The sequence below is a fragment of the Dendropsophus ebraccatus genome, chromosome 14, assembly GCF_027789765.1.
Source record: "Dendropsophus ebraccatus isolate aDenEbr1 chromosome 14, aDenEbr1.pat, whole genome shotgun sequence".
Taxonomy (NCBI): domain Eukaryota; kingdom Metazoa; phylum Chordata; class Amphibia; order Anura; family Hylidae; genus Dendropsophus; species Dendropsophus ebraccatus.
Window position 1 is genome coordinate 20,755,494 of NC_091467.1, and position 15,926 is coordinate 20,771,419.

The 15,926-nt window shown below is 46.7% G+C and overlaps 2 protein-coding genes across 2 annotated transcripts in view; one reads left to right on the forward strand and one right to left on the reverse strand.

Annotated features, from left to right (window-relative positions):
* Positions 1–8,911: 8,911 nt before the first annotated feature.
* LOC138772317 (G1/S-specific cyclin-D1-like) lies at positions 8,912–10,002 on the reverse strand. The gene has a single exon (XM_069952629.1). It carries the CDS (start codon positions 10,000–10,002, stop codon positions 9,127–9,129), a length of 876 nt encoding a protein of 291 aa, XP_069808730.1. The 3' UTR covers positions 8,912–9,126.
* A 64-nt stretch (positions 10,003–10,066) lies between these two features.
* SKAP1 (src kinase associated phosphoprotein 1) overlaps positions 10,067–15,926 on the forward strand; it is a 265,174-nt gene continuing 259,314 nt past the window's right edge. Inside the window, exons 1-2 of the mRNA XM_069951830.1 lie at positions 10,067–10,115; positions 13,979–14,050. Coding sequence (XP_069807931.1) covers positions 10,067–10,115; positions 13,979–14,050 — 121 coding nt within the window. The remainder of the gene's footprint in view (positions 10,116–13,978; positions 14,051–15,926) is intronic.

The following is a 15,926-nucleotide window of genomic DNA, read 5'->3' on the forward strand; positions in this document are numbered from 1 at the left end:
CCACCCTCTTCACGGAGCGGGCAGACAGCGGGAATCTGATGCAGAGCGTTCGGGTTCATATGAACCCGAACCTCGGCAGTTTCTGACCATCCCTAGTTGTAATAGATAAAAGGGGTAGTGCAGTGTAAAAATTTTTTTCACTAAATAACACACATTACAAAGTTTTACAACATTGTAATGTGTTATTTAAGTGAATGGCCCCCTTCCCCTTGTAGCCTCCCCCCCCCCCCGACCGTGGAAGTGTGATACAGTATACTCACATAATCACTGTCAACCCCGGACTCCATCTTGGGACCACCACGTCATCTTCAAGAGGCCGGCCTGACTGCTCCAGCCCTCCCTCATGCCGGCTCCCCTCTAGCGCGTCATCAGCTGCTAAGCCACCATTGGCTGGGCAAAGGACCGGCCTTTGGGGTGTGCGACCTGTGCGGTTGCACAGGGCGCATAACTCCCGGCCAGCAGGGGGGCGCTCTGGCAAACAGTGACAGCTGCACATTTAGCTATAGAAATGTGTGCTGTCTCTGTCTGCAGGAGCGCCGGAACAGTATAGGAGGAGGAAGGCGCAAGGCGATCAGCCATAGAGGCGCCCGGGCAGAGAGGCAGCTCTGCATAGATACCTATCTTTGGTGTAGAAAAGATCACTGTATGTCTGCAGGAGCGCCGTTAGAAACCACTGTATGAGCAGGGTGCCGGGCGGCCAGCTGGGGGAGCGATCGGGGCAGACAGACATACACAGCACGACACTGTCACATAATGCGTGCTGTGTATGTCTGTCGGCCCCGATCGCTCCCCCAGCTGGCCGCCCGGCACCCTGCTCATACAGTGGTTTCTAACGGCGCTCCTGCAGACATACAGCGTACCGTTCCTTTCTACACCAAAGATAAGTATACAGAGCTGCCTCTCTGCCCGGGCGCCTCTATGGCTGATCGCCAACGTCTCGTGCGTCCCGACGGATGAGTGACGTCACTGGAGCGACGCCCGCCGAGCTGAGGAGAGGAGACGCGCGGCGGGGAGCCAGGTGAGTTAAAGTGTCTGTTTTTTTTGTATGTGTGTTTGTTAGTGCCTACATGGGGAGGGGATGGGGTGGCAACTCCCTACCTACAGCTACCCACAAGTACCTACCTACAGTTACCTATAACTAACTACAGCTACCCACAACTACCTATAACTACCTACCTACAACTACCTATAACTAACTACCTACAACTACCTACCAACAACTACCTATAACTAACTACCTACAACTACCTACCTATAACTATCTACCTACAGCTACCTATAACTACCTACCTACAACTACCTACCAACAACTACCTATAACTAACTACCTACAACTACATACCTATAACTATCTACCTACAGCTACCTATAACTACCTACCTGCAGCTACCCACAACTACCTACAGCTACTTATAACTACCTACCTGCAGATACCCACAGCTACCTATCTATAACTATCTACCTACAGCTACCGATAACTACCTACCTACAGCTGCCTACCTACAGCTACCTATAACTACCTTCCTACAGCTACCTTCTTACAGCTACCTTTAACTACCTACAGCTACCTACCTATAACTATCTACCTACACCTACCTATCTCCAGCTACCCCTATCTCCTCTCTGTACAGCTCCCTGCCCACCAGCCTCATCCCCCTCTTCTCATCTCTCTCCTATTGTTTGTAATGGCTAACCGCCATTTTACATCTTTCCCCAAATTTCCTCTTATTTCCATCTTTTCCCTGCTCTTCTTTCCTTCTCCGATACTGCCAATTCCCTCTCTCTATGATCTATCTCAGGAGATCGCTCTTTCTCTGACATTCTGGTACTCAAGTGACAAATAAGTGCGCTTGTGCATTATATGGGGGCACAGAGGGGGCCTGACTACTATTTGGTGGCATGTATTTGGCATACTGCTTATATGGGGGCACAGAGGGGGCCTGACTACTGTTTGGTGGCATGTATTTGGCATACTGCTTATATGGGGGCACAGAGGGGGCCTGACTACTATTTGGTGGCATGTATTGGGCATACTGCTTATATGGGGGCACAGAGGGGGCCTGACTACTATTTGGTGGCATGTATTTGGCATACTGCTTATATGGGGGCACAGAGCAGCCTGGCTACTACTTGGGGGCATGTATTGGGCATACTGCTTATATGGGGGCACAGAGCAGCCTGACTACTATTTGGAGGCATGTATTGGGCATACTGCTTATATGGGGGCACAGGGCTGCCTCACTACTATTTGGAGGCATGTATTGGGCATACTGCTTATATGGGGGCACAGGGCTGCCTCGCTACTATTTGGAGGCATGTATTGGGCATACTGCTTATATGGGGGCACAGGGCTGCCTCACTACTATTTGGAGGCATGTATTCAGCATGCTGCTTATATGGGGGCACAGAGGGGGCCTGACTACTATTTGGAGGCATGTATTGGGCATACTGCTTTTATGGGGGCACAGCTCAGCCTGACTACTATTTGGGGGCATGTATTAGGCATACTGCTTATATGGAGGCACAGAGGGGGCCGACTACTATTTGGGGGCATGTATTGGACACACTGCTTATATGGGGGCACAGAGTGGTCTCTGTTACTGTGTGAAGTGATACAGATGAGGATTTGTATGGCGATGAGGATGGTGCTGCATTAGAGAGGAGCCTAATATGTTTCTCTGGCAGATTCTGCGGAGTCGAGGTGTCACCAGGAAAAGTCTCCATGATGGTCTAAACAAGAAGAAAAGAAAAAGGGCCTGCAAAAACATCACCTGCCATTCATACAGAGAAAACGCCCCCTGTGAGTCTAGTATTGAGTATTGTCGTATGTTAATGTATTATTATTTTTTAGTTGTATGTGGTATTACAGTTTGTCTCTATTCACACCAATGGAACTGGGTTGTAATACCACACACAACCTGAGGACTGGGAAGGAGCAGTTTATGAAAGATAGTAGCCATGTTTTTTTTAATCCTGGATAACTCCTTTAATAGGGTTGTCTAAAATTGGAAAGGACAGCTACTTTGTTGCAGAAACAGCACAGCCACAGGGACAGCAGCAGCAGCTCCATCCCTGTGTGTATATATATATATATATATATATATATATATATATTATGGTGTCCTGGGGGGGGGGGGGCGCCAGAAGACGGTTTCGCACAGGGCGCCATCTACCCTAAGGCCGGCCCTGGCTGGGCATAACAGAAGATGTCTGGGGCTTCTGGTTCTCCTGATTGGTCGGGGTCTTTTTCCTAACAGGTATGCTTTGAGGCTCCTTTACACAGTCCGATTAAGCGTTCCTAGAGAAGCTTATTCATCAGATAATCGGTCTGTATAGGACCAGCGATCAGCCAATGAGTGAGCAAACACGCCTCACTTCATCTTTTGTGCGTTTGAAAAAGTCATCATTATTGGCACTTTTCAGAACATAAGATACACTGTTTATATTTTGCCTTACATGTAATAGTTCCTACCTGAAAAAAAGTGATTCGGCATCCTTCTTTCTTTGCTTTAGTCCGCTATAAATATAAATGTAGTTAATACACAAATAAAATATTACTGTGCTTGGAGACACAGCTAAAAGTATCTCCAAGTGGCTCTACTAACAGTCTAATGCATTTTATATTATTATTATGTTTTTGGAAAAAGAGCTCATTGGGCCCCCAAGGCACCAGGGCCATCATGCAAACTCTACTGGTATCTTTGAATATAGATAGGATAAAGAAAAAAAGCGAAAGGCGGGAGGCGGCGCCTCGTGTGATACCGTAGGTACCAATGGGTAATGAAAAGATAGAAAGAGGCTCACCTTAAAGCCCCTTGGGCTTGTTGCATATCACCCCTTTATGGGGTACTGTATCCTGTTTCAACTTGGCGTCTGTGTTTCAGGGCTGCAGCTAGCTGGGAGAGACAGACCGGGATGCTCCCAAAGGGGCCCGTAGAAGTGCAGGCAAATAGCGGAAAAAAAAAAAAAAAAAAAAAAAGTGCGTCAAACTCCTAGATGCCAGCGCTGCCTCAGAGGAATCACAGGGACGATGATGGTAATATTTAAAAGGTTTATTTAGAATACGCACAGAGTATTACGCGTTTCAAAAGCATAAGCTTTCTTCCTCAGATAGTTGTGCATCTTTGAATATACTGTATACGGTAGTTTTTAATTTGCATTAGGCAACCCAAGACAATGTTAGGATACTCTTGTATGTATCCTTGCAGAATATTCCTTTGAGCTGTTAAACAAGGGGATGGAATTTTTAAAACTGTAGAGGCGATGATGAATGGTTTAATGACACGATAATCTGAAAATTACTATCCTAGGTAATAATGTGCTTTGAAAAAGCAATTTGGCATACAGTATACATAAAGGTAGGGGAAAGCAATATATCTACATTGCATTACTTTATATCAAAAGGTCCTGTCAAGGGAAAGAAGGCAAAAGGATGTCTCTTCAAAGTTTTATTTGGTACATAGTTGGGCCATGTTCACACAACGTATGTTTAGCATAAATCAGTGCCGTTGTTGCAATTCGCAACAACGGCCGTGACTTATGCTAAACATATGTTGTATCTGAATAAATGGAATCCTGGACGGAGCTTGGCCATGCTTGGATTCAGCAGGAGGCATCCATTGTGTGCCTCCTGCCCAGCCTGCCAGAAAACAGGTAAGTGGTGATTCTGCAAACTGCCACTTAACTCTTTTAGGACGAGACACTAAACAGCGATCGCCACGCACACACACAAACAAACACACACACACCTACAGGACTAGGCGCACTGTGCCCAGCAAAGAAGGGGTTAAGTGGGAATGCACATTAACAAACTAACCTGGGGACCAAACAGTAAACAGAAACAGATAGCTACTATAGAGGAGCAGAACACCTGTCAGAATGACAGGAGATGGCACTTACTACTCCCCGCTGTGTCTTCAGCTGCATTGCAGCCTCTGGTGACCATCACTTGATCACTAGAAACTTCAGTGCAGAGGAAGATGTCATGCCACAAAGACAACAGCAGGGAGGGGTGAGTGTCAGACTTTGTTTCCAGGTTGTGTTTATGTTAAAAAGGTCGATGTGGGAATGCAGCATTTTAGCAACTAGTGGGTGCTCTTTCCCACTCTACTAGCCGTCTCAGCTAGGGTATGCCCTAGTGAAGTGCAAGGTGACCTAGACTTGTACAACCATATGCATTAGCCACAGCTGCCAGTGCAGTAGTGAAGACTAACATCATTTTTTTAAGATATCTGTATCCTGGGCACTAAGTTGGATGTCAATGACTGCCTGTCAACACGCTCTGGGGGACCGAATTACAAGCCTCTTTGACTGTCAATCACACTGCTGTGACTAGTTACAGCCCAGAGTCCACCCCAATGCTTAGTTCACTGCGCTTTGCTTGCACCTTGCAGTTGTGCCGACATGGTAGCTACTCCACTGCACTGAACAACTGCACTAGAAAGTGGTCAACCCCGTTAAGGCTGAGAGACTTAATAGACAAAATAGTCCTCAGACAACAAAACCCTCTCAAATTTTTATATTTCCCAAAATACTGTTAACCACAAAACTTTGCCCTGGCTAGGTTAAAGTCATAAAATAAAAATAAAAATTATAAAAAAAAAAAAGATAAATATATTTTAATATATATATATATATATATATATATATATTTTTTTTTAAATATATATACATATATATATTTATTTATTATATATATGTTTTAGGATGGGTTCACACTGCATTTTTGCAGTCCGTTTAACTTATATGTTTTATTAAAAAAAAGGATGCAAAAACAGATGCAATTGTGTGTATCCGTTTTTCCATTGACTTCCATGATAACAAAAAGGATCAAAACAGATGCACCCCCCCCTTTTTTTTAGCTTACACCAAAAAATGTGGCTGACCACATTTTGTGTATTTTAAATAAAATGCAAAAACGCAGTGTGAACCCAGCCTTATGTGCAAAAAGTTTTATAATAAAAATAGACACGTAGTGTTTAAGAACGTTACAACAACAACAACTGAAGATTAAGAGAAAAGGCAGAAGAGGTAGGACTGTTCTCAGGTGCTTTGACATATACAGAAAGTAGAAATGTATTGACTGTTTAGTAACAGTAGTAAATTGTAAAGTATATAACAAACCATAAACTGTAAAGAAAACAAAAAAAGCTCAGCTATTTTGCAGATCTCGCCTTATGACAAAGTATTTGACTGTGCAGATTATTTCGAAGGAGGACTAAAGAGAAACCTGTCATCACTTTCCCATTGGCTGCCCACCAGCTTTGACTAATAGACTGCTCCCTGTTTGGGTATAGGGATGGATCTATCAATCTAGGCTGGTGGGGCAATGATAAGTTTTGGAAACTATCTTAAAGGGATTATCCAGCGCTACAAAAACATGGCCACTTTCTTCCAGAGACAGCACCACTCTTGTCTCCAGCTTGGGCGAGGTTTTGCTGCTCAGTTCCATTGAAGTGAATGGAGCTTAATTGCAATCTCTGAAAGAAAGTGGGGGTTAAAGGGGTTATCCAGCGCTACAAAAACATGGCCACTTTCCCCCTACTGTTGTCCCCAGATTGGGTGGAGTTTTGAAACTCCGTTCCATTGAAGTAAATGGAGCTTAATTGCAAACTGCACCTGAACTGGAGAGAACAGTAGGGGGAAAAGTGGCCATGTTTTTGTAGCACTGGATAACCCCTTTTATTGCTCATGAACTCAGGCACCATAAAAGTGATGACATGTTCACTTTAGACTGATTTGCCCGAATTTGTGCCCATATTACAGCTACAATGCCAGGCATGACTGTGAGTCTGAAGAGCTGTGGTCAGGCTGTAATATGGACACAAAAGTTAAATGGTAACATGGGCCTATGACGCTGGCCTTAATGGGTACCTGTCACAAACTCCTTATTATTGTACAGTAGCAGCTGGTGCCAGAGGATGGAGTAACCATGTATTCTTCTCATGCTAGAAAAGTTCCTATTAATAGAGGTCATCCACAGAACTTGGCAGATGTGGAAAGTATCCACAGTAACCCAATAACTGATTTTGTGGCAGGTACCCTTTAAAGTGACACTGTCCCCCCCTTTTTGCATTTTGACTTCTCTACACAGGTGTAAAGGGTAAATTTTGCAGTTTTCATACCTTATTTTATATCATGCGTCATGGTGCTTGTTCCAGATAAAAGTGATCTTTTATCATCTGTGGATTGTGCCACCTGGACAGGGCCTCCCGACCGAATCGCCACTTAGCCCCGCCCACAACAGCACATATGACCTCGTCTGTCAGTGACGTCATAGCCGTCTAGGCCCCACCCCCTCGATGCCCATTGGAACAGGCTGGCCTTAAGATCTAGGCCCCACCCCCTCTAGGTCGGGCCATATTAATGGCCGCCAACACTGATGACATCACAGAGGGGCGGGGCCTACAGTGGCATTGTGGGCTGGGCTAAGTGGCGCATGCAGCCGTGAAGCCTCGCCCAGGTGGCACAATCTGCAGATGATAAAAGATCTCTTTTTACTGGACCAAGCACCATGATGTATGATAGAAAATAAGGTATGAAGACTGCTAAATTTACCCTTTACACCTGTGTAGAGAAGTCATAATGTAAAAAGAGGGTGACAGTGTCCCTTTAAGCACCTAGACTTTGTGACTTAAGCCACAGGAATTACAAGAGGGTATATTTGATTTTTTGGGGTGGTCAGGTTTTTTTTGTGCCACAAATTTCAACCTTGTATTTCAGCGTTTCTTCCCTAAGTCCTTAGGATTGTCTTTTTCGATTACGATTATGGGAAAAGTTCATTCACTGGAGCCGGATCTACACCTCAAAAAAAAGGAAATGTTTTTTCTCGATTGGATGTTTACATCCTTTACGTGAAGAAAAGGTGTGTGAATACTATTTTTTTCTCTTTTTGTTTATAGAGTGCTTTCGGGTCACAGGTATATAGGAGGAGAAAAAATATATTTTTTTCTTTTTGAAATGTATACTTCGCTCATGTGCCTTGTGCTGTCAATAATTTAAAAAAAAAAAAAAAAAAAAAAAAAACTTATTCCATAAGCTAGAAGCCAATAGGACTGTTTTTAACATCAACCTCTTAAATTCCAAAACCAAAAATTTGTAACTTTTTCTTTATCCGTAATCAGATGTTCACATCTCTGACCTGGGTTGGGATACAGAGAAGGTGTTTTCTCTTTGTTTCATAGGTCTTTGGAGGATAAATCACATGTATATAGGAGAAAAAAAAAATGTACTTTTTCCCTTGAGATGAATAAACCTTGAGCACACTTTGATTAATTCGAATCTGAGCGTGCAGCATTTGATTATCAGTGGCTGAAGAAGTTGGATGGAGCTCTAAGTGTACTATTACATGGACCGATAATAACTGTAAACGAGCGCTGATCTGCTAGATCGGCGCTCATTTACTGGGCCTATTGCACGGCCTGATAATCATTTAACAAGGGCTGCATGGACATTGTTACCGATGTCCTTGCAGCCCTGGCTTAAACTGCATAAATTACCTATCCATGGTCCAGGGCTCCTCTTGTGGTCCGCTTCTGCCCGGGTCCCGTGCGCTGCAGCTTCAGAGCGGCCTGTCTTAGCTGACAGGCCGCTCAGCCAATCACTGCCCACGGCGGTCCCGGCCAATGATTGGCTGAGCGGCCTGTCAGCATGCGGGACCCGGGGAGAAGCAGAGCGCAGGAGGAGCCGATTCAAGCTGAATATCGTTCCGTGTAATAGTACCCTAAGGCTGCCTGGAAAACATGGATTAAGCCATGTTTTTTCAGACTCCCTAGGGCTATGTTCCCACTTCGGGAACATATTGGGCAAAGGCACCAGTCTTGTAATATAGACAGCCGCCAATAATATTCATGATCATTATTAGCGGCCATCTATATTACGAGACTTCTGCCTTTCCCCAATATGTTCCCGAAGTGGTAAAATAGCCTAGGGCTGCATCCAACTTCTTTAGCCTCCGAACCCGAGCATGCTTGAGGTTCGCTCATCTCTATTCTTTCCTAAGCTATATGTCCATAGGATTATTTTTCTTAAAAATAAAATTCATGGGAGAAGTAGCCGTATTCACACCAGAAGTTCCGTAGCCAAAAAGTCTAAACTTTTTTTTCTCTCCATCTGTAACCTTCATAATCAGATGTCCACATCCCTGACGTGGGTTGGTGTGCAGGGAGGATCTGTTTCGCCTACCATGGACATGGCGTCTGAGGCGATATCTGCTTCTTGCGGTGCCTGACGTAAGCTGGACTCTAGGAGCAACTCAATCTGTTTTTGGCAAGCCTGTAAAGAGCCCGGGTCACATCTGATGAGCTGCGATAAGAAGGGGATAAGGCACTGAGATGAGAAGATGCAATCCACGTTGTCCAAATGTAGACCCTGTATGGCGGCTGCCACGCTCCCTGCTGATATCATGGAGGGCCGGCTGGCGATAAACTTTTCATCCGTGGCGCAGAGAGCCATATAGGTCTGAGCGTACTTATAGACGTTCTGCTTGGTGCCGGCGGTCAGCGGCATTTTGGTAAGAAAATGTTCCATAAAGTCGTGAGGCATTACGACGGCCAAGTCCCACTTCAGCTTCTGCAGCACGAACAGCTCCATGTCCAGTAAGTCCTCCGGCCTGATGGAATTATCGGTGTAAATGCAGAGTTTCTCCACCGATAAAGGGACGGTCTCCTTCATTTTGGAGGCCAGTAACATGCAGGTGGTCCCCAGCAGCTGTAAGCGGATCTTCTCTAGCGGTTGCAGGCATAGGAAGCGATCCAGGTAGTTCATAGCCAGCGGGAAGACTTCTTCCTCACACTGCTGGTCCTCACACACCTGCAGCATCCATGTGGCCACCATCTTCCTCATGCTGGGCTGGATGTCCGTCTGCACACAGGTGAAGTAGTTGTCGGAGGGGCGGTGGGTCTCCTGGCTTTTCAGCAGGTAGCCCAGCACCCGGTCAGTCAGCAGGGCCACGTCCACATAAGCTCTCCTATAGGTGTCCGCCTCATAGCACAGCAGCTCCATAGTCTGGGGTCCAGAAGGAGGTGTAAAGGACCTGTGATGACAGCAGGCCCATGTGACCAGCCTCATGTGTGGGAGGAGCTGTCTTCCTCTGCAGTGTATACCATCAGCAGGAGGTAAGCCACATTGAGGGCACTGCTCTGCAGGGTCAGGGGTGTGTGGGTGCACAGATATGTAATGCTCTGCAGGGTGAGGGATGTGTTGGTGCACAGATATGAGATGCTCTGCAGGGTCAGGGGTGTGTGGGTGCACAGATATGTAATGCTCTGCAGGGTCAGGGGTGTGTGGGTGCACAGATATGTAATGCTCTGCAGGGTCAGGGGTGTGTGGCTGCACTGTTATGTAATGCTCTGTAGGGTGAGACTTTTGTATGTGCACTGTTATGTAATGCTCTGCAGGGTGAGACTTTTGTATGTGCACTGTTATGTAATGCTCTGCAGGGTGAGGGGTGTGGGTGCACAGATAGGAGATGCTCTGCAGGGTGAGGGGTGTGTGGGTGCACTGTTATGTAATGCTCTGCAGGGTGAGGGGTGTGTGGGTGCACAGATATGAGATGCTCTGCAGGGTGAGAGTTTTGTATGTGCACTGTTATGTAATGCTCTGCAGGGTGAGGGATGTGTTGGTGCACAGATATGAGATTCTCTGCAGGGTGACAGGTGTGTGAGTGCACTGTTATGTAATGCTCTGCAGGGTGAGGGGTGTGTTGGTGCACAGATATGAGATGCTCTGCAGGGTGAGGGGTGTGTGGGTGCACTGTTATGTAATGCTCTGCAGGGTGAGGGTGTGTGTGGGTGCACTGTTATGTAATGCTCTGCAGGGTGAGGGGTGTGTAAGTGCACAGATATGAGATGCTCTGCAGGGTGAGGGATGTGTGGGTGCACAGATATGAGATGCTCTGCAGGGTGAAGGATGTGTTGGTGCACAGATATGAGATGCTCTGCAGGGTGAGGGGTGTGTGGGTGCACAGATATGAGATGCTCTGCAGGGTGAGAGTTTTGTATGTGCACTGTTATGTAATGCTCTGCAGGGTGAGGGATGTGTTGGTGCACAGATATGAGATTCTCTGCAGGGTGACAGGTGTGTGAGTGCACTGTTATGTAATGCTCTGCAGGGTGAGGGGTGTGTTGGTGCACAGATATGAGATGCTCTGCAGGGTGAGGGGTGTGTGGGTGCACTGTTATGTAATGCTCTGCAGGGTGAGGGTGTGTGTGGGTGCACTGTTATGTAATGCTCTGCAGGGTGAGGGGTGTGTAAGTGCACAGATATGAGATGCTCTGCAGGGTGAGGGATGTGTGGGTGCACAGATATGAGATGCTCTGCAGGGTGAAGGATGTGTTGGTGCACAGATATGAGATGCTCTGCAGGGTGAGGGGTGTGTGGGTGCACAGATATGAGATGCTCTGCAGGGTGAGAGTTTTGTATGTGCACTGTTATGTAATGCTCTGCAGGGTGAGGGATGTGTTGGTGCACAGATATGAGATTCTCTGCAGGGTGACAGGTGTGAGTGCACTGTTATGTAATGCTCTGCAGGGTGAGGGGTGTGTTGGTGCACAGATATGAGATGCTCTGCAGGGTGAGGGGTGTGTGGGTGCACTGTTATGTAATGCTCTGCAGGGTGAGGGTGTGTGTGGGTGCACTGTTATGTAATGCTCTGCAGGGTGAGGGGTGTGTAAGTGCACAGATATGAGATGCTCTGCAGGGTGAGGGGTGTGTGGGTGCACAGATATGAGATGCTCTGCAGGGTGAAGGATGTGTTGGTGCACAGATATGAGATGCTCTGCAGGGTGAGGGGTGTGTGGGTGCACAGATATGAGATGCTCTGCAGGGTGACAGGTGTGTGAGTGCACTGTTATGTAATGCTCTGCAGGGTGAGGGGTGTGTTGGTGCACAGATATGAGATGCTCTGCAGGGTGAGGGGTGTGTGGGTGCACTGTTATGTAATGCTCTGCAGGGTGAGGGTGTGTGTGGGTGCACTGTTATGTAATGCTCTGCAGGGTGAGGGGTGTGTAAGTGCACAGATATGAGATGCTCTGCAGGGTGAGGGATGTGTGGGTGCACAGATATGAGATGCTCTGCAGGGTGAAGGATGTGTTGGTGCACAGATATGAGATGCTCTGCAGGGTGAGGGGTGTGTGGGTGCACAGATATGAGATTTTCTGCAGGGTCAGGGGGCTGTGGGTGCACAGATATGAGATGTTCTGCAGGGTCAGGGGTGTGTGGGTGCACAGATATGAGATGTTCTGCACGGTGAGAGTTTTGTATGTGCACTGTTATGTAATACTCTGCAGGGTGAGGGGTGTGTGAGTGCACAGATAGGAGATGCTCTGCAGGGTGAGGGATGTGTTGGTGCACAGATATGAGATGGTCTGCAGGGTGAGGGGTGTGTGGGTGCACTGTTATGTAATGCTCTGCAGGGTGAGGGGTGTGTGGGTGCACTGTTATGTAATGCTCTGCAGGGTGAGGGATGTGTTGGTGCACTGTTATGTAAAGCTCTGAAGGGTGAGGGGTGTGTGGGTGCACAGATATGAGATGCTCTGCAGGGTGAGGGATGTGTGGGTGCACAGATAGGAAATGCTCCGCAGGGTGAGGGATGTGTTGGTGCACAGATATGAGATGCTTTTTTTTTGGGATAACCGACATCCATGCAGCTTATAGTGAGGTAACATGTCTGTTTTTCCTGCAGCTTATAGTGCGGTAACATGTCTGTTATTCCTGCAGTTTATAGTGAGGTAACATGTCTGTTATTCCTGCAGCTTATAGTGAGGTAACATGTCTGTTATTCCTGCAGCTTATAGTGAGGTAACATGTCTGTTATTCCTGCAGCTTATAGTGAGGTAACATGTCTGTTATTCCTGCAGCTTATAGTGAGGTAACATGTCTGTTATTCCTGCAGTTTATAGTGCGGTAACACGTCTGTTATTCCTGCAGCTTATAGTGCGGTAACATGTCTGTTATTCCTGCAGCTTATAGTGAGGTAACATGTCTGTTATTCCTGCAGCTCATAGTGAGGTAACACATCTGTTATTCCTGCAGCTTATAGTGAGGTAACATGTCTGTTATTCCTGCAGCTTATAGTGAGGTAACACGTCTGTTATTCCTGCAGTTTATAGTGCGGTAACATGTCTGTTATTCCTGCAGCTTATAGTGCGGTAACACGTCTGTTATTCCTGCAGTTTATAGTGAGGTAACATGTCTGTTATTCCTGCAGCTTATAGTGAGGTAACACGTCTGTTATTCCTGCAGCTTATAGTGCGGTAACATGTCTGTTATTCCTGCAGCTTATAGTGCGGTAACACGTCTGTTATTCCTGCAGTTTATAGTGAGGTAACATGTCTGTTATTCCTGCAGCTTATAGTGAGGTAACATGTCTGTTATTCCTGCAGCTTATAGTGAGGTAACACGTCTGTTATTCCTGCAGCTCATAGTGAGGTAACACATCTGTTATTCCTGCAGTTTATAGTGAGGTAACATGTCTGTTATTCCTGCAGCTTATAGTGAGGTAACATGTCTGTTATTCCTGCAGCTCATAGTGCGGTAACATGTCTGTTATTCCTGCAGCTCATAGTGAGGTAACATGTCTGTTATTCCTGCAGCTTATAGTGAGGTAACACGTCTGTTATTCCTGCAGCTTATAGTGCGGTAACACGTCTGTTATTCCTGCAGCTTATAGTGCGGTAACACGTCTGTTATTCCTGCAGCTTATAGTGCGGTAACACGTCTGTTATTCCTGCAGCTTATAGTGCGGTAACATGTCTGTTATTCCTGCAGCTTATAGTGCGGTAACATGTCTGTTATTCCTGCAGCTTATAGTGAGGTAACATGTCTGTTATTCCTGCAGCTTATAGTGAGGTAACATGTCTGTTATTCCTGCAGCTTATAGTGCGGTAACATGTCTGTTATTCCTGCTTATAGTGCGGTAACATGTCTGTTATTCCTGCAGCTTATAGTGCGGTAACATGTTTGTTATTCCTCCCCATAGGTTTAATTCCTGGAGCAGAGACCGAAGAGAAGGGGGTGCCATCTGAACAAAGAGAGGGGGAGTCTGATAACAGTGAGTATCGGTGGAAGCCTTACAAGTGCCAGGATACCACTGTTTTAGAGGTTATTAAAATCAGCCTTAGGAGCTCACTGGGTCCTCCGCTCTTCTGCAAGAGACCAGCAAAATTCTGCCTAAACACTTACTTGCAATTCATTTTTCTGACAGCGGAACAAGTGGTGTCGCTAGTAAGTAAAGGGGCAGAACATTGCTGAACTCTTGCAGTAGAGAACATCCAGTGGGCTCCTAGGGCTGCTTTGAATATCTTCTAAGGGTAGCTTCACACGTACCGACTCGCAGCGTTAATAACGCTGCGAGTTGGCTAGGTCCTGGCAGATCACTGTCACTACATACACACAGCGGTCTGAACGACTGCTGCATGTATGTAGTTCTGCCGGCCACTTAACCCCTTCAGCTTCCGCCCGGCTCCCGCTCTGTATACATTACCTGTCCTCGCCCGGCCAATCAGTGTGTTGCCCTGCCGCAGCCACTGATTGGCCGGGCGGGAGATCAGTACGCCAAGACCCTGTGCAGCGAGGACAGGTAATGTATACAGAGCGGGAGCGGGGCGGCAGCTGAAGGGGTTAAGCGTCCGGCAGAATTACATCCATGCAGCGGTCAGTCAGTATGTAGTGAAAGTAATATTGGGGGAGTTGGCTATTACATGGGTTTGGGTTTAATTATATCATAGCAATTTATCATGTCATTTATCACAGTGCACAGTGCTGGGAGATGCACACCACTGACAGTGCCAGGAAAAACTGCATGCTGCTCTGATGTGGACCGCCACATTTGTGCTTCAAAAATTATCAAGTTTGACCCACGACTTTGTCCAATTTTAAAATTTTGGCCCTCTGTATATTTGAGTTTGACACCCCTTTACTAAAACCTGCCACTTGTAAGGCTAAGGTCCCCTTCACATGGCCGTGTCGGTTGTTACTGTCAGGAAATCCTAATCAGGAGGCTTCATAAGGCCCCCTTCACACATCCAGGAAATCCGGACAGATTTCCCATAGGGGTACATTTATGATGGACACCCTTCAGGATTTTTCCTGAAGAGCGTCCGTTCCGGAAACATTTTATAGATCCTATCATATTTTCACCTGGAAGAAGTGCATGGGAGCGCCAGAAATCCGCACGCTTTCCTGATCACGGGTTAGGAAAGCGTCCAGAATTCTGGATAGGTTGGGAGCCCCACGAGCAGTGATAGTCCTCTCCCCCCAAATCACCCCACCTCCAGTCCTCAGCAGTGTGGTGCCCGCCACACTACAACTCCCACCTGGAACTGAGTAGCAGTGGTGCCCTGCCCACAGCAACCAATAACCTTCTACAACACCCTAGACAACCCCCTCCCTGCCATAATTATGCTTAGCCAATCGCGGCTGAGCAGCTGATGATGATTAAACGGATTGCAAAAACGCAGTGTGAACCCAGCCTTATACCTGAATATTGCTGCATCAGAAACTGACATCAAGAGGACGGTGAGAGCATCCAGGATGAGGCCGCGCAGAGTGCGTGAACCGCTAGTGCCACTTCACAAGGACGTACTGCCACGGGCTGGCCCTGATCGCTCCGGCTACTGTATCTCCATTGGGACGGGTGAGAGGTGTCACAGACACCAGACGCTTTCCTTACTATTACCTAACCTCTCCCCTAGACAAATGAGCAAACATATGTAAAACATACTTGGACTAGCATTGTGTAGAACTACAGATCCCAGCAATCCCAGTCATCTCATTACCAGTATACTGACAAACATACTACAGATACTCACCAAACTTATGTCTCCAGAGCAGTTTAGCAGTTCTTGGTACACTATAGGTAGGGGCAGACCATATTTTAACCTCAGTCATTTGCACTTAGACCTGTGAGCTGCACCACCTCCCCCTTT

Bases quoted from the DNA above. Each gene is read 5' to 3' on its own strand.
- LOC138772317 (XM_069952629.1), bottom strand. From the start codon at position 10,002: ATGGAGCTGCTGTGCTATGAGGCGGACACCTATAGGAGAGCTTATGTG.